Raw genomic sequence first — 22,486 nt, forward strand, 5'->3', positions numbered from 1 at the left:
AAGTTGAACGGACTTCTGGAACAGATTCCGTTCGACTTCCAAGGTACGACTGTATATGCATCTTCCTTCTGCAAGGGATGCTTGAATTACAGTTTTGTCATATCATATCATATCATATCATGTCATATCATCTTATCTCCTCCCTGTTCTCTCTAATCCAGGCTAAACATACCCAACTCTCTCAACCATTCCTCCTTTGATATTACCCTGTTTGTGACTTTGGAGGGGGAACTGTCCGACTTTTAAACACAGAGTGAGAAGTGACTTGTGAGTCACACATCTCTTATTTGTTCTCTGAATGGCCCTGTGAATCAGCTACTTGGCTCCAATTTGGGCCACTGACCTTGCTACAGACTATTTTGAGTGCCTCCTTTTTTATTTGATTAGAAGAAGAAGAAGAAAAACCACAACGTGGTCACTGAATTTTCCACACACAGGGCAACACAAAATGTTCTTTGTGGATCAGATTGTTGTAGTTTGGTGTTAGTCATATTTTCCAGCAGGTGGCTGCATAGACTCAATGTTCTATACTCCCGACTCATACATAATTACTCTTACTAATGGCAAATGTTACTCTGTGAGTGTGTGACTAATTTATTTATTACATTTCTGTACCCCCATTTCCTCTATTTTTTTAAAAAATAATGTATTTATTAAAGATTTTCTCAAACAACAAAACATACAAAAATACCAAACACACAAAGAGAATTACAAAACATAAAAAAGAAAAAAACAAGAATACAAAAAGAAAAAATGCAAAAACAAAAATTCTAACTATAACCCTTATTTCCAATCTATTGACTTCCTCATTCCACCTCCTTCTGCGATTCTTTACATATCCTCCGTAGTAAACTCTAAATCTTATATAATTTCTAATTATTACTTTAACTATACCTTAATTCTTTAATCTTTTATATCTTATCCTTTTATAGTCTATCTAGATCTTACTTCTTAATTTAATTGTCCTTAACTTCTATCAATACTTATTTCACACCATTGTATTATCTACAACCTCTATTTTATCTCCCTCACTTCCACTAATTCTAATCTATTATAAGTTTATTCTTTAAATAAATTTTAAATTTCTTCCAGTCTTCTTCCACTGCTACTTCACTCCGATCCCGAAGCCCCTCCCTTCCCCGAAAAACATTTCCCTGGGTGTCACGACCAGTCCCTTAATACAATCCAGTTTCAGACCTTTTTAACCCATCCATCAATTAAAAACCAATAGATCTTTCATCCCACACCAACTCTTGACCACTCTAACCCATGCTGCTCTCCCACCCCCCCATTCTGTTGTACAAATTCTTTAACACATCTCCTGCAACTCTCATTTTTTGCACCTTCCATTCCCACAACTTGTCCATTGCATGGATTGCGCTCCCCTTCCCCCCATTTCCTCTAAGGAGGTGGGCACATAGTTCTCTCTCCTTTCTCATGTTCTCAACAACCTTGTAGCATAAGCTACACACTTCTGCAAGCATAATGCCCACCAGTTGCTGTCTGACCAAAATTCCTCCTACTATCCCTGGTGATGCTGCCTGGAACTAAGGTGAGTTAAGAGTCCAACCTTGGGAGAGCACCGTGTTGGCTACTGCAATGAGCTTTCGGAAATGGATCCTCCTTGGAGGAGAAATCAGTTCCAATATTTGAGATGAGAAGCCCGACTGGAGAGAGCAGTCAAGGTGCATTTCTTTCCCCTAACATCTGCGCAGGGGAAAGTGTGTGAAAGAGGGGAGGGGAAAGAGAGGGAGAAGGAGAAAACGCCCCCTAAGCCCCCATAAATAGGGCAAAGAAGAGCTTATTTCCTCCAGAGTTTATTTCTCTCACAAAGGCTGTGACAAAACACACTTTCACAAATAATTAGATTATCCCCTCTTCCCTACAGAACTCCGGCTGGGAGCTCCCAAGCAGTAGTAGTAGTAGTAGTAGTAATTTAATTTTGTTATTCATACCCCGCCCATCTGGCTGGGTTTCCCCAGCCACTCTGGGCGACTCCCAACAGAATTTTAAAAACACGATAAAATATCAGACATTAAAAACTTCCCTAAACAGGGCTGCCTTCAGATGTCTTCTAAAAGTCAGATACAGTGGTACCTCGGTTTGCAACCGCAATCCGTTCCGTGGAGGCGGTCGCTAGCCGAAGCGGTCGCTCCCCGAAGGCACGCTTCTGCGCGCACGCAGATTGCTTCTAGGCATGTGCGACCTGCGCAGATTGCATCTGCGCATCCGACGCCGTGGAACCCGGATGTGAACACTTCTGGGTCCGTGGCGGTCGCTCGCCGAAGTGGTCGTAAACAGAGGTAGGTGTAAACCAAGGTTTGACTGTAGTTGTTTATTTCCTTGACATCTGAAGGGAGGCCGCCACTACTGAGAAGGCCCTCTGCCTGGTTCCCTGTAACCTCACTTCTTGCAGTGAGGGAACCACCAGGAGACCCTCGGAGCTGGACCTCAGTGTCCGGGCTGATCGACGGGGGTGGAGACGCTCCTTCAGGTATACTGGGCCGAGGCAGACTTTTTAGTGTTCTGTTGGAAGTCGCCTGGAGTGTCTGGGGAAACCCAGCCAGATGGGTAGGGTATTTTTTATTATTATTATTATTATTATTATTATTATTATTATTATTATTTCTACTACTACTAGCCAAGACGGTAAGCTTTGGAATTGCCAGAGGGGAGAGGATTGGAATCTGAGGCTGCCTGTAGCTATTGGAACTGATGGTTGCCACAGGTACCTGGGAGTCCCTGATGCTGTGGAGGTTGTTCATATGCCCAAGAAATAATATTTTGTTCGTGTGGTTACTCCATAAAAAAGATAATTGTGAACCATTACAGTTCTTCAGAATATCACTTGCTGTTCCTCACTCCTCCATGCAAGGTGTGTAGAAAAACAAACAAACAAAAAACACCTTAAGTCTCCCACTGACAACTAGGGTTAATAGAGTTCTGTCCTATATTATGAGAGTTTGGGGGAGGTTATTAATCCAAAGTTATGGCAACAGCTTTCTGTTACTACCCAATTCTGTTGCTACAGTTGAGCGGCAGACTGTTGCCATACTACATCTGTTTAATTCTGAGAGTAATTTGAAAGATAATTCAACAGCACTAAGTGCCTCAAGCCTTCTGAGAATCAAATCACTTTAAATGAACATAATTGTAAGATATTCTTATTCAACAGTGGAACATATGTGGCAGCTGAAAAGCGGCCTGCAAAAATTAATGCATCAAACACAATTTTCAGTGTTTCACTTCAAACAGAAAATTCATTTCAGAAGTCATTAAAATTAAGAAAATATTGGCTGAGCATGTATTTCCAACTCAGTCTCCATCATCGTATTAGAAGGATAATATTGCGGCAACAGAATGAAGTTTCTAGTTAGGTTTTTTAATCCCTTAATGAACTTATCATATGCATCTCCATTAAGATGCCTATTCAAGAAAATAAATGCTTGTATCCCATTTCTAACATACAGGCATTAGAGTTCTAATGTCCCTTCCTTTTTAAAACTACTGATGATTGATGTTTCCACTTTTAAATTTTGGCTGTGAACTGGTGGCTTAATTTTATGTACGAAGCTTGTACCATTTTTAGGACTCCTTTCTCCTTCATTGTGGTGTTTGGAGAAATGAAACAGCCAAACGGTGAAATTGTCATGGATGGAGAGACATCCGGCATTGACAGAGCTACGAAAGAAAAGGCTCTGTGTGCAACTTGGCGTGAACTCAGAGGGAAAAAGCTATCAAATCTCTGGTGCTTTACTTGGGAAAAGAACGGAAGCGGCGTAAATGGAAGAGTTTCTAAAAGATAAGGATGGAAAACCATGGCAAACACAACAGGAAATGGGAACTGAAGATAAAGAGCTGGGTGCAAATTAATGGCTATATAACAAGAAAAGAACTATGGAATAATATCTGAATATATGGAATAATATCTCAATATATATTCACAGCGGAGAGATTCCTATATGGACAAAGACGGAAATATTTATTATTGTTCCATATGGAGGCATGGTTGTTGAAGTTACTGGAGGCAAAGGTGATATGTTCAATTAGACAAAAAAACATTGCTGACCTGTATTATTATTAATAATAATTAGAGAACTACTTTTGGACTTTTTGTGTGAAAAGGAAACTGAATGAATTCGTATTGGGAGCAATGAAGAAATGAATTAAAATTGACAATACTGAACCTTGTTTTTTGATTCAAAGCCCATCCTTAAAAATTCCTGTGCAAATAAATATATATAAAATGAAGAAGTTGTTTACAGATTCAGTAGCTAAATTAGGACACCAAACAAGAACAAGAAACAATCATCAGAAGTGTACGAAATTGCTAGGGATGGAATTTTGACCAATGGGCTTGATATACTTAGATGCCACCAACGGCTGGGGATCTAAAATCCATAAGATCGGCAATGTTCCTATGTGCCTCCTATATTTTTCTTCCAGATTTGGAATCTAGCACATATATGGAAAGCATGTCTTCAGTCACATTCTTCCTAGTTAGATAAGTTTCTGTGATTAGTCCAACAAAAAATAAGCTCCACAGTCTATTGGCCTCCTGAAGGTGTAGGGGCTGGTGGCCAAAAATACTGCTGGAGTCAAGGAGTAAGGAGTTCTCTGGTAAGAATTAGGTAACCTACTATGTTAGGCAACAGAGTGGTTTCCATTATCCCAACAGTGTAGTTAAGAGCTGAGCAGTAAGTACTGATGTCCTAGAAGTCAAGAATTCAGACATTAGTGACCAAAGAAGTGGGCATTAAGGCATCTTCAAAACATTTTCAGAAAATATCTCAATGCATATGGGATTTATTCACACTAGTGGCCAAAACTGTGGAAACCTTTTGGGAAAAGTGCCTTTCCGAGGTTTGATGGCTCATAACACCTGATTGGCTCTCTAAACACTCGTGCTCATTGGCTACATTCAAATGAAGGAAAGCTAAAAGTTGTGCTTCCTTTTTCTGGTTATTTGGCTATAACTTTTGATTGAATACAGATAATTGAGCACACTTTGTTGCATTACATTCTTCATTAAGTTCATAGAATCATAGAGTTGGAAGAGACCACAAGGGCCATCCAGTCCAACCCCCTGCCAAGCAATTATATATCTTTCCACTGATATATAATTTTATGTTATTACTCTAAAAAGTGGTGTTGTGAGTAATCAAACTTCGGAAATACACTTTTACCAAAAGGTTCCCACAATTTTGGCCACTAATGTATTTATTGCATTGTAAATCTATGGAGATGACCTCAGGTTGTGTCCTGTTAGTGTGCTCTATGGATGGAAGGCTCTTTGACCCAGTAGATTCTTCCATCAGCAGAATAGGGATCTTTAGCAATTCCCCTCCATTTCTTTCATCCCTAACCCAGATCTGTACCAGATGTTTGAAGGGTCTTTTGGAACAGCATGGAAGATGGCACAAGATCATCACTGAAGATCGCCTTAGTCCCCGTTCCTCTGCTGGAAGGCTCCACCAAATCAGATAATTTTCAATCGGCAGAGAGGCACCACTTGGGTGCAAAACATTCATTTAAAATGAATGAATGAATTGGCCTCCCATTCTGGACTCTGGGCATACAATTATTTTTGTGCCGCCATGTCAATGCTCATAAATAAGAAAACGGGAGCATAGGAGGAGAAAGTTCTTAAATTCAGCTGCATTACAGTATTGAAGGTCATCGACGCATTTAATAAACTAAATAAACTTCAATTTTATTTGTATTATTTATTGATATTCTCCAACTCGCATTTATATTAACAAGCAAGAGAGCTTCTCATCCTTTACCTACCAGTGCATAGCAAATTTCAAGAGATAAACTGGAAACCAGTTAAGTAGTTCCTGTTACTAAGACAGGCTGCAGATTGCAATGGCGCGCCTCACATAACCCAAATGTACTTCGCAAAGGAACAGTTTTTATGGTAAAACATGGCAGAATGGAAATGAGAATTTCCACATTTACAGTGTATTTTTTTTCTTTTTACAACATCTTACAAATTAATCAGATATTTATGTGCTGCTTTGTTAGATAGTCCATGTGATGGATTTACAGCCTAGAACTACAATGTATATGTAGCTACATTATAATACAATTCAGGGAATATTTATATTACAGGATGTATGAAATGTATGGCTATGAAATGTTTGGACCAGTATTTCTCAACATATCAAAGCATACAAATCCCCATAAAATATTACAAAGCATAATGTAAACGGTTAAGTTATATAGGCATTCTTTTCAAAGATCCAAATGCTGCAATAAAAAACCCATATAAAATGTAACAAAACATAAATTACATTTCAAAGTCTGTACATGATTCATCTCACAAAGAAAAGCATTAAACATGTATCCACACATTCTATACAATATTGCTTATTTTGGTCTTTAAAGATCTGCAATCTCTAAAAAAGGTTCTTTTCCCCAAGAAAAACAAAGGAGGGTGTGTGTTTTTCTAGCACCTTTTTAACTAAATTCCAAATGAGTTTAAAATTCTTATTGATCAACACGATCAATAATATGTGATAATGTATTTCTGAGCCCTTTATCAAGATTTGACCACAACAGGCAAAAGAGGTTGGCTTATTCAGTTAGTGCAAAGCCTACCAGGTCACTTCTTTTGGTTAGAAAAATATATTTGCTGCTAAAACATATGTTATACTTCCATTCCTTTATAATGGAAATCAATTCATTTCTTCAGTGGGGTGGGGGTGGGGATGCAATGCTCAGTCACTAAGATAAATGCATACCAGTCATTCGGCTTTCTTATCTGAACTTCAGCTACATTTCAAATCTGGAATAATATTCTTACCTGTCTCTTCTTACCTATATTTGAATAACCCCCTTCCAAATCAATTCTATCAATGAGACAAAGATTCTGTTTGTAGGATGCTTACCTTCCAAGTCCCGGACTGCAGAATCCGGGACCGGCAGCCGTGTGACACCGGAAGTTGCGTCGACGCAACTTCAGGTGTCGCTTTACCCTTCTATGGGCACAAAAAATGGCCGCCACCGACACCGGAAGTCGCGTCTATGCACTTCCGGACATGCGTAGATGCGACTTTTGAAGCCGGCGGCGGCCATTTTTTGTGCCCATAGAAGGGCAAATTGGAAAGAAAAAAAAAGGCCGCCGGCAGGAGAAAATAACGGAGAAAAACGGGAGATGAAGTGATACAGGGGACAACCGGGAAAAGGTAAGTAAAATCGGGCTTTTCCTGGAGAAAACGGGGTACTTGGCAGCTATGAGGATGTCCCTTATACCTTGAGCACGTCTTCACATGCAGAACAACCCTGTGTGTTATTGTTAACCAGCTCTTTTTTTTTTGGTTACTGATTTTACCGAAATTCCTTAAAAAAAAATTACAATCAGAGTTCAAGATATACATGATGTGCAATGCATTTCGACTTTCTGTTGCACAGCAACAGTATATTATAAAAGCAGCCTCCCTGCAAAAAAACTGCAATCAACCCTAGATTCAGAAACAGCAATTCCCAATCTTCATATTTGCATACATCTGCCGGAAAGAAAAATCCTTTAAACATGATTGCTGCATGATTGCTGCATCTCAGGTGGTTTTGGATCATTGTGTGTGTAAAAGTCCAATGGGGGGGGGGAAACGACACATTGATTATACAAGTCAGAAGGACGACAGCCTCCAGTGGACTGAAGACGTGCCTCATTTTGTCTCTGTAGTAAGGCAACATCTCTAGGCTTCTGCCTGGAGTTCTGCCTCGTCCATCTGAAGAGTGTCATTATCACCCAATAATTCTGTTTCGGGCACCGAGCCCTCTTCCTCCTCCTCTTCCTGGACCAGACTCTGAGCAACATCTTCTGCGGCGTGCGCATCATCTGCGCCTTCAGACAGCAGAGCAGCCCTGTCCGCCACCGAGGCATTGGAGGGAGCAGTTGTTACGTATCCCGTGCTTGTGGAACCGCTGCCACTGTGGTGGGACCCTGGTTTGGGAATCATCTGAGGGGCCATCTGCTGAGCAGCCATGTGCATCGGGATCTGCACGGGATAGAAATTGGGCAAATAAGCTCCGTAGGCCGGCATCGGTTGGTAACCATTGACGGGAATGTAGAGTTGAGGTGGCGGAACCATGGGCCGTATCTGTCCTTTCATTTGTATGAACTGTGGCTGAGGGAAAGCTTGTGCTTTCTGTTTTGGTCCAACATACCTAGTGTTGCTGACATTGCTGACGGGGCTTGTGCTGAGGGAACTGGTTTGCGTGGTGTTGCTCGCCCCGGACGTTTGAGCCGAGCTGTTGTAATTCGACAAGTTCCCCCAGGTTCTCAGCCTGTTGTGGATGTCTTTAAATCTTGGTCTTCGGTTGGGAAATTCGCTCCAACATTCCAACATCAGCGAGTACATCCACGCAGGGCAGTCATCGGGACACGGCAAAAACTGCCTGTTTCTTATCATCTCGATGACATCTTGGTTGGAATAGCCACAGTAAGGCTGCAAGCCGTAGCTGAAGATCTCCCACAATACCACTCCGTAGGACCAGATGTCAGAATCAATGGAAAACTTGCCATACATGATGGCCTCAGGGGACATCCACCGTATGGGCAGAGGAGAATTTCCCATGAGTTTGTAGTAGTCAGCAGAATAGACTTCCCTGAAAAGGCCCAAGTCAGATATTCTCACACTGAGTTTGTCAAACACCAATACATTTCTAGTGGCTAAATCTTTGTGGACAACATGGTGGCTCGACAGGTATTCCATCCCTGCAGCTATCTGAGTCACAATGTGGAAAAAATCTGCTGGCTCCAAGGTGGACTTCACGGTCTTGTCGTCATCAGTGCTGCCGACGTCAGAATGAGGGGACCTCATAACCAAAAACTCATGCAGGTCGCTATGGGAACAGTAGCTGAAAATCATACTGATGGGCTGCTCTTTTGTCACTATTCCCAGTAAGCAAACGATATTTGGGTGCTGTAACCTTGACCTCATCATCGCTTCGTGTTTAAATTCTTCCCGGAGGGCTAAGTCAGCTTTATCCTTGAGGGTTTTGATGGCAACTGCCTGTGTCTGCTCGCCTGGCGTCGTGCCAAACAGGTGGCCCTTATAAACTTTCCCAAACTTCTCCTCGCCAAGCTCCTCCATGAACCTCACCGTGGAGAGACTGATCTCTTTCAGCTTAGTCTGAAAATAAAACATACCCAAAATCATTCTCTTGATTGTTTAATTCTATATCAAAGGGAAATGTTGCAAATTATTAGGTGGTTCTCACAAGAAGAAAGCTATGGATCAAAGTGTGCATTCAGCATACATTTACAGTGGTACCTCGGGTTACGAACGCGATCCGTTCCGGGTCGCAGTTCGTAACCCGAAAAGTTCGTAACCCGAAAAGGGCCCGAACCGCCGTTTTGCGCATGCGCAAAGCGCTATTTTCGTGCTTTGTGCATGCGCAAAGGCGCGCGGCGCTTCTGCGCACACGCGTGAGGCGAAAATACTTCCGGGTACGCGAAGTTCGTAACCCAAGGTGTTCGCAACCCGAGGTACGACTGTATACTCAAAGGGATCTCATTTGTTTTACAAACTCACATACAGGACAAATTATTTCATGTCTTAGTATTTCAATTGTCTTAAAGCAGCAAGTAAGAGAAACTGCCATGTGTTTATCAACAGGATCATCCCAGTGGCTTATGATTTCCCTCATGTTCTAGAAAGCGATGTTACTTTTTAACACAATGGCCTTTTTGCTAACCCTAAAAGTCACAGGAACTGGCATCATTTCCACCTCAATATCTCATAACTGAAGATTTTCATTTCACTGGGCATGTGAATGGCTTGTGGAAACAGGCTTGTGTCCAATGATGGTTGTGTGCTATCTGAAAATTACCGTGCACAGGGTGGGGAACTCGAATTTCACTAATCCCACTCCCAACTTAATCTAGCCCGCTATGTCCCCAAGAAAGCTGCTCCTGATTTTTGAGGGAGGCTCTGGAACAGTAGGAGGATAAAAGCTGGGGAACCTGCAGCCCTCTAGATCAGGCCTCCTCAACCTCTCCCCTCCAGATGTTTTGGCCTACAACTCCCATGATCCCTAGCTAGCAGGACTAGTGGTCAGGGATGATGGGAATTGTAGTCTCAAAACATCTGGAGTGCCGAGGTTGAGGAAGCCTGCTCTAGATATTGTCAAACTACAAACTACAAACTACATCATCACTGAAAATTGGCCATGCTGGGACTGTTGTACCACCTTAAGGAGCCATCTCTGGTCTAAGATATGGCACTGAGGGCTGCAGCTGGTAGGGGAGGATTGGCAAAAATTGGGTTTCTTGCCTTGGGCAAGGAGATGCTTTCTGTCACTATAAAGCTACCACTGGATAAAACCTGGTGTCTTTTTTTCTTGTCTAAATGGTACCTGTTTGTGCTGATTAATGAGAGGCATTTCCATATCCTGGCTAGGAGATGCCATCAGCTGGCGATGCTGTGGAGTAGTAGCAGATGTCTTCTGCTTGTTCCTGCACATACACACCAAGAAGAAAAGGCAGGCAATAACCAAAGGAATTGCTATGCTGGGTACCAGGATGTAGAGGATTCCCATTTTGCTGTTGTCACGTGGACCTGTTTAGGTTTAAAAATAATAATCACGTTTTCAGGAGGAGTCGTAAACATTCACACGTAATGCAAATAAATGCATGCACACAACCGGCACCAAGACTGTTAAAGATTCATTGCCCGTGTCTGCAGCCATGGGATTGTTGTCTATCACATGACTGTGTATGTTTTGACTCCACAGAGTGGGAAGTGACAAAGACAGGATGTTTGTGTTACTGTGTTTCCTGAAGTGGGACTATTGTCCTTTGTTCACTCTCTTTGCCGTCTGATGCTAGAGAGAGAGGGGGGGAGCCATGTTGCAGTGCTCCGTGTGTGTTTATATGTCAATAAAAGTAGATTAGCCAAAATGCTGAGTTGCTGAGTTCTGTTATGCAACTGCACAACCTCTGCGGATCCGTGAAGTGTGCTGATGTTTCTTGGCATCAGTCGCTGTGATGTTCGGGCTGAAGGAAGCTTTTGAAGCTCCTGAACAATCAACCAGGAGGGAGGGAACATGCCAGTCGGGCATGTGTCTCTGCCAGGGTCCTACTCGTGAGTAGGAGATCTTAACACAAACTTCAGCACATGCACCCACACAAGGAAACCCAATGGTAAACAAAATAATAATATTGCATTAATTGCCAACAGATTTCAAATTCCTAAGAATAAGGGGTGAATACAGTCCAAGAGAAGTTGATACGCAAAATAAATACAAGCTACATGGATCCAACCAGCACTCACTGGTCATGCATAGATAACTCTCTATAACTGAACTTTCTGAATACACAAATAACAATACTTCCCACCCCTTTCTGAAACAAAGGATGAAATCCTATGCACACTTACCTAGGACTAGGTCTAACTGAATACAGTCAAACCTCGGTTCCCGAACGCCTCTGTTATCATATGTTTTGGCTCCCGAACGCTGAAAACCCAGAAGCAATTGCTCTGGTTTTCAAACGATTTTTGGAAGCCGAATGGCTCCTGGGGAGTTTTGTTTCCTTTTTCCTCCATTGACTTTGCCGACCGCCCTTTGATCCTTGGTTGTCGAACGTTTCGGAAGTTGAACAGTCTTCCGGAACGGGTTACATTTGACAACCGACGTTTGACTGTACATCGGGGCTTGCTTCCAAGGTAACACACCAAGATTGTGCCGCATTGTCAGGGTGTGGCCCAACAGCCACTCATACAGGCCACTTCTAACAAGGCACACCAGCCTTGCTATAAGCCTGCAAACTTTTTTACTAGTTTATTTGGGTAGCCAACCTTTCCCCATCATCCCACTGCATTTCTATACTGGGCACGGAGAAGGGGGGGTTCTTCCCCTCATGGCCTGCTTTGCCCTTAGAGACAGCCCCCTCACTTGCCTTCTTGCTTATGGCCCCAGGTGAGTGCTTAAATAAAAAGGGTAAAAGGTAAAGGACCACTGGACAGTTAAGTCCAGTCAAAGGTGATTAAGGGGTTGCGGCGCTCATCTTGCTTTCAGGCCGAGGAAGCCAGCGTTTGTCCACAAACAGCTTTCCGGGCCATGTGGCCAGCAGGATTAAACCGCTTCTGGTGCGACGGGACATTGTGATGGAAACCAGAGCGCATGGAAATGCCATTTACCTTCCCGCTGCAGTGGTACCTATTTATCTACTTGCACTGCCATGCTTTCGAACTGCTACGGTATGTTGGCAGGAACTGGGACAGAGCAACGGGAGCTTACCCCATTGGGGGGATTGAAACCACCGACCTTCTGATTGGCAAGCCCAAGAGGCTTAGTGGTTTAGACCACAACACCACCCGCATCCTGTACATTACAAGTACAATCTACATAATCTTGACCAAGGACTCCTAAGTAATGTGGGCCCTCCTTTCAAACAAACTGACAAATGTTCACCCAATATTAGGTAAGATCATTAGATAAACTGCAAACCTGAAATATTTGTCTTGCTTTCCTCAAACCCAAGAACAGCAGCAGTACAGGCCATAAATTACATGCACTTAAATCCCCCTGGCTTCAGTGTTGAAAATCAAACAATGCATTAATACAAAATGGTGCAACGAAAAGGCCTTTCATTTGCTTTACAACTTTTTTTTTCTACAAACACTCTAGAAGCAGGGAAGAAAAATAATACATACTACAAGAAGGTACTTCACACAGTTCCATGCGTACGTTTTTGTTTTGCGTAAAACACCAGGGACCTTCCATCTGGCTTCCGGGATTGCGACAGTATGCGTGTCCCCCTCCAAGTTCTGGAAACTCTGTGCTTGACAAGTGATGGGGATGAGGATGCTGAGAGTCCCAATATTGGCAATGGTGGCCTGACTTTGTGACACTGATGGTGCCTCTATAATCTGCTCCAGAGCCATTGTAACACTGGTGATCTGCAAGAAGTAGTTTGGCAGAAGATGATTAACACAAAGCAATCCTCCCCTTGCAAAACAGTTTCCCTTGTCTAGTAAATCTGTTGTTTTGCCGACCTCTATGTCAGGAAAAGACAAACTCCCTATGTGATGCAGTGCAGAAATGTATGCATCATCACTTCTTAGCAAACTCATCTGCTTCAACATGACTTAAGCCTCTTTTTCACAGAACAGCTTCACCTAAGATTAACTAACTGATCCAAAAGCGAAAGATGAGTGAAAAGGCTTACTCTTGCAATAACAAACAAGAATAGCCCAATATGTATGACTTTCCCATCAGCTAGAATATGCTATATGAATAAATGAATATTTAAAACGTGGACCACTTATAATTGCCATCTCCAACTCCTTGAAAGATTCCATCAACGGTGTCTCCGGAAAATTTTACACATCACTTGGGAAGACAGGCAAACAAATGCCAGTGTACTGGAAGAAGCAAAGATCACCAGTGTCGAAGCAATGATTCTTCAACAACAACTTCATTGGACTGGTCATGTTAGGCGGATGCCTGATTATCGTCTTCCAAAGCAACTACTCTATTCCAAACTTAAAAATGGAAAGTATAATGCTGGTGGACAACAAAAGAGGTTTAAAGACTCTCTCAAGGCAAATCTTTAAAAATGTAGTATCAACACTGACAACTGTGAAACACTGGCTTACGAGCGCTCCAGTTGGAGAACAGCCTTTACCAAAGGTGTCATGGGCTTTGAAGACGTTTGAACTCAGGACAAAAAGGAGAAAAGTGCTAAGAGGAAGGGACGTTTGGCAAACCCTCACCATGATCAACTTCCACCCAGAAACCTATGTCCCCACTGTGGAAGGATGTGTGGATCCAGAATTGGCCTCCACAGTCACTTATGGACTCACTGTAAGATTGTCTTCCATAAACTGTGTTTATGGAAGACAATCTTACTCGGCTACGAGTGATCGCCAAGGAAGAAAAAAACAAATAAAGCAGCAATTCAGAAACCAAATAGGTCATGGCGTGAAGGCCAACAAACCAATATCTGAACCACGTAACTCCCACCAAAATTTGCATCCCATTTTAAACTGCTGTTCCCCACCCCCTGCTTAGCTTCCTCCGCTCCTTTAAAAAAACCAACATTTTCCTTGTTTCCCCCCTGCAACTTTCTAATCACCAGCCCTGTTCTTTATTTTTATCGTGTATCTGGTTTTGCTTCACTTCCATAAACACAACTGTACCAGTTTCATAATATTTATGTATCCCATTAAAAATTGCTCCAGTTGCACAAGGTGATCTGTACTGGCCCGCTGCCTCAGGCGTGTCATTTTGTGGGTAGAAAAGTTCCCTTTCCAGAGATGTCAATGCTTCCCTTTTCCAGCAGACTTATTCCACTGTGGATTCTTAACACCTCAAGCACTTCGCAACAGCACAAAGGTTGTGCCATAGTGCTGTGTATACACTGCATCTTATTGAAAACAATGAAGCTGGGAAAGGTTAGTATGCAGGAGGGCAGCCTTTTCTAACAGGGAGGTCTGGCAGTATCTCAGGTGCCTGGGGCAGAATCTGCATTCCTCTGGCAACAACCCTTTACATCATGCAGAGAGAAGCTGGAGAAGAACGATTTGACATCTGCTGTTCCTCTTTCTCACCAGCACACTTCACTCCCCTTCCAAGTACGCCCCAAGCAGCCGAGAGAACATGAAATTCAGCACATCGCTTTTGCTCTGCAGAGGAATGCACATTTAAAGCATCGCAATGGAATGAAACAAGCCTTGCTAATTTTGCAAAAGAGATTTGGATTTCTCTTGCAAAAAAGCACTGCATTGAAATGCAGTTCTTCTTTTGTATTCCTCTATTGTTTTACAGTCAGTGTTAGATCCTTTCAGGTCAGAACAGAAAGACAGAATGCCAAATCTAGGTATGTTTTCCATCAGGGAAAACTTCTCCATCCATCTTGCCTCCTGTGCCCAATCCAATGCATCGCTTTTTGGATGCCGAACTGCTTGCTCTCGAAGCCTAAGTAAAGCTTAATTGCTAATTTAGACTTGAAAAGCAAAAGAGGGGCATCCAACATTATCCTACCACCAGTAAAAAAAATTTTTTTGAAATTAAAATGTAAAGAGACCAACAAAACTGTCCCATTAGTGCAAGTATGTCGGCCTGCACAATGGGACTTCCTCTCCCATCCTTCTCTGCCCTCACCAATCTTTTCCAGGCATTTGAGAATTCCCAGAACAAAATGGCGGATGGGGCGGGGAAGGGAATCCAAGAGGGAAAGGAACCCTCTTCTTGCAGATGTCCTTTCACTAACGGGGAAACATGACTAGATGCATCCCATACTTTGTAGCACAGTAGTAAAATGTACTTGGCCCAGAAGTCTAAACAATGTCATGTATTTTGTGACACATTAAAGGTAGAGTGAGGAAGCAGGGGCCCAAGGGCCACATAGCCTACTTTCATGCAAGCTTCGGCCTAGTTTCAAGTTTCTTGCCAGCTTTTTTCTCTCTCTTTTGCCTCCTTTTTTCTATAATTTTTATTAAATTTTCTGTTTTCCATTTTAGAATATTCATTTAAACAACCTATGACTTCCCATCTTCTCTTTCCATGGTTCATTTTGCATAACATAAATCCCTGCATATTTTATATAAACTAAACCATTTAGTATTCCATTATTACATCCTTCAAAAAAACCTTGCCGGTATTTACACTGTTGAATTTATCTTAACGCTGCCCACGTTTTCAAATATACACAATTGCCCCATATATTCAGTAAACGTATTCCAATCTTTTTCAAACGTATGTTCTTCATGTTCTCTTATTCTACTGTAATATGTTAATTAACTTATTCATCCTTTTTAAACCCAGTGCTTAAATAGATAAAAACCAATTATTTGATTTTGATGCGTTTGCACGAAAGAAAAAGCAAGAAAGATAACTTACACCTGTTGAGCCGATCTACAGGTATTCCGATCCTTATGCAATTGGCAGCCTCCAAAGTTTCTGGCAAGGGCAAGTCTTCACATTTGGGTGGCTGGAGTTGCATCAGAATGAGCGGATTAGATCTAGCAATGTTGTATTCCTGCCTACAGAGGTCATTCTCCAGAACTTCACACTCATCCCGACAGAGCTCCCTTGGTTTAGGTGTCCGAGCACGCTCGTCGCAGAGAGGAAACACAAAGTGGCAGAAGGAGGGAATGGCAAACTGGGAGCACTGATCCGATAAATGGGTGGATGTGCCAATCATGGTAAATGCAGCTGGAAAGAAAGACAAAGCAAACGTTAAAGACTCAGTTCAGGCAAAAAATGAGATACAACACATTATTATGGATCTCCTACAGAAATGGGGCTCAAGATCATGGCCACTGGGTCCCATCACTGGTCCCAAGAGTCTCTGGAGGAGACTCTTGAGAGTCCCATGGACTGCAAGTAGAAGGGGAAGAAATGGAGGCAGTGAGAGATTTTACTTTCTTGGGCTCCATGATTACAGTAGATGGTGACAGCAGTCACGAAATTAAAAGACCCCTGCTTCTTGGGAGAAAAGCAATGACAAACCTAGACAGCATCTTAAAAAGCAGAGACATCACCTTGCCAACAAACATCCGGATAGTTAAAGCTATGGTTTTTCCAGTAGTGATGTATGGAAGTGAGAGCTGGACCATAAAGAAGGCTGATCGCCGAAGAATTGATGCTTTTGAATTATGGTGCTGGAGGAGACTCTTGAGAGTCCCATGGACTGCAAGAAGATCAAACCTATCCATTCTGAAGGAAATCAGCCCTGAGTGCTCACTGGAAGGACAGATCCTGAAGCTGAGGCTCCAATACTTTGGCTACCTCATGAGAAGAGAAGACTCCCTGGAAAAGACCCTGATGTTGGGAAAGATAGAGGGCACAAGGAGAAGGGGACGACAGAGGACAAGATGGTTGGACAGTGTTCTCGAAGCTACCAACTTGAGTTGGACCAAACTGCGGGAGGCAGTGGAAGACAGGAGTGTCCATGGGGTCACAAACAGTCGGACATGACTAAACGACTAAACAACAACAAAACAACTGAAACAACTTCAAAGCAGGCTACCAAATTAAAAGCATTAATAAAAGAACTGAGAACATAGTATGCTAGATACATAGGCATCTCGTGTGTGTAACCAAAGTAGATATTTTGACATCATCACATTCACAGAGGGCTCATCTGCACTGCAAATTCCAGGCTGATTTGTCTCTCAGATGCAGAATTTTCAAACTTTCATAATCATGAATATTCCCAGAGTTCTTTGGTGTGAGAGGTGGTGGTCAAAGCAGTATAATCTGGTTTATGTCGTTACATAGCCCTTTGCAATGGCCGCGTTATAATATGATCACCCTGAGTTTCACAATGAAAAAGTACCCACCAACAGACCACCCACCATTTTTTCCTTTCCCCTTTGTTTGGCATGTACAGTGGAACCCAGAAGTAATTGCTTCTGTTTTTGAATGCGCCTCGGAAGTTGTACGGCTTCCACTGCGTGTTTTTCCATTTTCTCAATGGAAATTGCCAACAGCCCTTTGTGCCTCGGTTGTCGAACGTTTCGGAAGTCGAATGGATTACGATCAACAACCAAGGTTCGACTGTATCTGGTCAGCCACCTCTGCATTTTGAGGCACTGTCCCCTTTTGCAGCCCCCTCTTTTCAACAGCAGGACAACCTGCCATGACCCATTGACGAGTGACCATCTGATGAGGCTCTTGGACAGATCTGGATTGTGAAAGGAAAGTTTCACGTTATCCTACTGGTTCCAAGCAGAGATGCTCAAACCTATCTGGAAGTCACACCCTGTATTCTGCCATCAAATGAGTGATGAGATAAAGCCCACAATGTGCATGATCAAAGACATGTTGTTCCACAGTATAGCCTCACATGTTTGACTGCTGAGCCCTGGCACGGGAAGCGAGTCTCATGACTAAGCCCTAGTGAGGTCTGGCTCAACTTATGCTTTGTTTTGTTTTTAAATCACTATGGTGGATAAATGTATAACATGCATTTTTCCACTCCTGAAACTGAAACACACACAGCACAATTTGAAGGGGGGGGGAACCTGAATGGAAATATAACAATACATATTTGGCTAATACACAAGCTAAGGAGAAAATAATATTGCAAAGTTCAATTGCATTGTCCGTCATAGGTTGTATGTCAGGCATAGGCAAACTCCGGCCCTCCAGATGTTTTGGAACTACAATTCCCATCATCCCTAGCTAACAGGACCAGTGGTCAGGGATGATGGGAATTGTAGTCTCAAAACATGTGGAGGGCTGAGTTTGAGGAAGCCTGGTCAAATTTAACCCTTAAGCCTATGCCTGTTATATGTCATAATCAGAGAGTTGAAACTGCCCCTCTCCCGGCTTTTCTAGCAACTGCTGCTTAAATGCTCCTATTTGCTGGATTTTCACCTTGTCGTGGTCTTGAAATATTCCATCAACGGTGTCTCCGAAAAAATTTACACATCACTTGGGAAGACAGGAGAACTAATATCAGTGTACTGGAAGAAGCAAATATCACCAGTGTTGAAGCAATGATTCTTCAACATCAACTTTGTTGGACTGGTCATGTTGTGTGGATGCCTGATGATCGTCTTCCAAACCTACTACTCTATTCCGAACTTAAAAATGGAAATCGTAATGCTGGTGGTCACCAAAAGAGGTTTAAAGACTCTCTCAAGGCAAATCTTTAAAAATGTAGTATAAACACTGACAACTGGGAAACACTGGCCTGCGAGCGCTCCAGTTGGAGAACTTTGAAGAAATGTGATCTCGGGATGCAAGGGAGAAACGTGCAAAGAGGAAGGCACGCTTGGCAAATCCACACCATGATAAACTCCCACCTGGATACCAATGTCCCCACTGTGGAAAGACGTGTGGATCCAGAATTGGCCTCCACAGTCACTTACGGACCCATTGTTAAAACAGTGTTTATGGAAGACAATCTTACTCGGCTACGAGTGATCGCCACAGAAGAAGTTGTTTAAATGCTGACATTTATCACTTGAATTTTCTTTGATGTTTAAAAGTTAGGGAAATAAAAGACGTATCACAGGTGTGATACATGAAACAGGTCCCACCTACATATAGGTAGATTTCCACTTTCCGAATTGTTCTATAGCTTTCAGCTCACGACAAATCTACCCATCCTGCCAATGCAAATTGTGACAATCAAGGAAATGATAGAATAATGAAATTACTTAGTACCCCAACAAATTGCCACCTTCCCTTCCTAATGCGCAGGCTGTTGCTTCCCATTGGCACAGTTCACACTACATGTTCATCATAACATGCTCATTTGTTTGGCCTTTTATTCGAAAGCTGTGCTCACACCATAACCATAAAGCACATTCAAAGCATATTCTGTCCCTCAAAGAATTATGGGCACTGTAGTTTGTTAATGGTTGCTGGGAATGGACACTCTGTGAGGAGAAAACTACAGTGCCCAGAATTCTTTGAGGGAAAGTGTGTGTTCCAAAGTTACAGCGTGTACATTGCCTAGGACTAGAAATGCTTGTTCCAAATGTACACTGTCGATTTTAAACTGGTAATCAGATCTTACACAAAAGCACATACAAGCATGTGTGTGTACTTACTGAAATACACACACACAGAGAGAGGTGCTCACACACTATTACAAACACATGTCTGCAAGTGAAGGCAGGCACTTCTGCCCCACTCTCAAAATGGAACAAAATGGAAACTAACTCTCCCTTGGGTACTGTCACAGTGGCAGGTACTTTCATAGAATCTTAGAGTTGCAAGGGACCCCCAAGGGTCATCTAGTCCAACCCCCTGCAATGCAGGAATCTCAGCTAAAGCATCCATGACAGATGGCCATCCAACCTCTGCTTAAAACTCTCCAATGAAGGAGCATCCACAACCCACTGAGGGAGACCATTCCACTGCCGAACACCTCTTACTCTCAGAATGTTTTTCCAAATGTTTAGCCAGAATCTCCTTTTTCTGCAACTTGAAGCCATTGGCTCAAGTCCTACCCTCCAGAGCAGGCAAAAACAAGCACGCTCCCTCCTCCATGTGACAACAAGCCTTAAGGTATCTGAAGCTGGCTATCATATCTCCTCTTTTCCAGGCTAAACATACCCAGCTCCTTCAAGAGCTCCTCATAAGGCTTAATTTCCAGACCCTTGATCATCTTGGTTGCCCTCCTCTGCACATGTTCCAGCTTGTCAACATCCTTCTTAAATTGTGGTGCCCAGAACTGGATACAGTAGTGTGGGCTGACTAAGGCAGAATAGAGTGGTACTATTACTTCCCTTGATCTGGACACTAGACTTCTGTTGATGCAGCAGCAATCTCTCTCTCTCTCTCTCTCTCTCTCTCTCTCTCTCTCTCTCTCTCTCTCTCTCTCTCTCTCTCTCTCCCTCTCCCTCTCTCCCTCTCTCCCTCTCTCCCTCTCTCCCTCTCCCTCTCCCTCTCCCTCTCCCCCCCTCTCTCTCGTAATTGGTGGGCTTATAGTGAGCCTGTTTGGTCTACCTAGCAGCTCTCTTGTTAATCATCCTATTGCCTTATCCACATCATGTTCCTACACTCTTAGAATAACCCTTGAACTCAGTGGCAAAGATAGTACAGTACTGATTAATTTTCTTGGTTGGGCAGAGATTTTTTTTTCGAGAAGCTGAGTAACTGAACAGTGCAATTCCCAAGACTGTCAAGCCGGAGTTATCACACGGAGCTTGTAGTCAGAATTTTGAGCTAGGCCCTTTACAGCAGTCAGGACCATGTTAAGTGAAAAGTATGAGTGCACCAGAAGAAACCTGATATTTGCTAATGACTTTGGTAAGCTGCACTAAAGATTATAATGAATGACCAAACGACTTCAGTCAATGGCAAAGCATCTTTGAACAAGCCGGCCTTTAAAAAGAATGCAGATAAGAAGAAGGCCAAGATAAGTAAAGATCGTGGGCCCACTACAAAAGGAATACTTGGAAGGGAACATAAAATAGTTGAGCAATTTTCATATTTGGGATAATTGCTGCCAGAGAGTTTCCCTCTTTAGCAACCCTGGTTGAAACTTGCTTGCTTGCTTGATTCTATTCCTTTGCTGCTTTATATTCAAAAAAATCCCAAAGCGGCTTACAAACAAAAGATAAAAATAACATAATGGAACATCATGAATACAGCATAAATCGTATAGAATACTTAACGAATCAGCAGTAAAACAATCCCAAATCCAAAATACTGTAAAACAATGTCCATATATGTTACACTATTAACAAAACAACTAAAAAATAAGCTAAACATCAGTTACACCGAAAATCATATTATAGGAATCACAAAGTATGACAGCATTCATATCTAGAAAACAATATTAACAAAAGAGAAACAAAACAAAACAAACAACAAACAACAAACAACAAACAACAAACAAACAAACACAAATGGTTCACATTGGGAATCAACAGAAGGAATCTGTCAATAAAAGCATTGAGACTTAACAGCCTACATGTGGGCAGTCTCAGGTCATACATGCACACACCAATTTCATCATGTGATCACATATGCAAATGTGAGTTTACAATGCAGTCATCAAGCAATTTCTGAAAGTGCAACCACAATTTGGCCACCTGCTACAATCGCGTATCCGTATACTGCTCATCAGTTTACATTTTACAGTTTTCTACACCTCCAGGACTGAGGACAAGTTTACAAAAAAATCCCTAAAGCTGATTAATGGGAAAAGGTTTGTACACTTGCCCTATGCTCTCTATATATAAAAATGTAAACTGGGTATGTTCCTTCGTCTCCAATGTTCAACAAAACCGTTTGACTGATTGAGGTGAAATTTTGACACAACATCACATGGAATGTCCGAAGGCTATAGGAAAGTTTGCTAAGAAAGATGTCACACTTGTGCCAGGAAAACTCCCCCCCAAAAAAAACCCCGTGTTTCAAAACGCACCACTCAGCCAAAAGTGCAAGCTGGGAAAAGAACCAGGTTGCAAACCAGTGCCCTCTAGCGGCGGCTACACTGGTACTGCACCTATAAAACCTTCCCTCTCAACAGCACCTCGGCTCCCGTTTACATACTAGGCCGAAGCCTTTACAGACTAGGTCGAATGGAGGTACTGACTTGCCTGGTGGGGGTTGGGGGGAGGAGGGGACGGGATAGGTCAAGACACAGTGGGACCAGTCACAGGGATGAGCCGGGGGTGGGGGGAAGAGAGGGTGTGATAAGTCATGGGCAGGGACAGGGTGGGGGGGGAATCAAAGGGATCAGCCGGGGGTGGGGGCGGGATACGTCATGGATCGGCACAGGGTGGGGCAGTCACAGGGATTAACCACAGCAACGCATGGCAGGGCCAGCTAGTAATCTATAGAAGTTGCCAACTGCTAAGTAAGAACCACAATACCTCAAGGACCGCCTCTTTCCATATGAACCTACCCAGACTCTGAGATCACCATCTGAGGCCTTCCCTCCTTTGTGTGCCGCCTCCTCCTCAAGAGGTCCGGAGGGTGGCAACACGAGAACGGGGCCTTCTCTGCAGTGGCTCCCCATCTGTGAAATGCTCTACCCTGGGAAGTTCGCCTGGCG

The 22,486-nt window shown here is 42.8% G+C and overlaps 1 protein-coding gene across 1 annotated transcript in view; it reads right to left on the reverse strand.

Annotated features, from left to right (window-relative positions):
• Positions 1–7,349: 7,349 nt before the first annotated feature.
• ROR2 (ROR family WNT receptor 2) overlaps positions 7,350–22,486 on the reverse strand; it is a 160,584-nt gene continuing 145,447 nt past the window's right edge. The window contains exons 6-9 of the mRNA XM_035099905.3: positions 15,859–16,173; positions 12,669–12,914; positions 10,369–10,571; positions 7,350–9,143 (exon numbers count right to left, since the gene is read on the reverse strand). Of these exons, the coding sequence (XP_034955796.2) occupies positions 7,704–9,143; positions 10,369–10,571; positions 12,669–12,914; positions 15,859–16,173 (2,204 nt within the window). The 3' untranslated portion in view covers positions 7,350–7,703. The remainder of the gene's footprint in view (positions 9,144–10,368; positions 10,572–12,668; positions 12,915–15,858; positions 16,174–22,486) is intronic.

Source organism: Zootoca vivipara, chromosome 10 (assembly GCF_965207765.1).
Source record: "Zootoca vivipara chromosome 10, rZooViv2.hap1.1, whole genome shotgun sequence".
NCBI classification, from domain to species: Eukaryota; Metazoa; Chordata; class Lepidosauria; order Squamata; family Lacertidae; genus Zootoca; species Zootoca vivipara.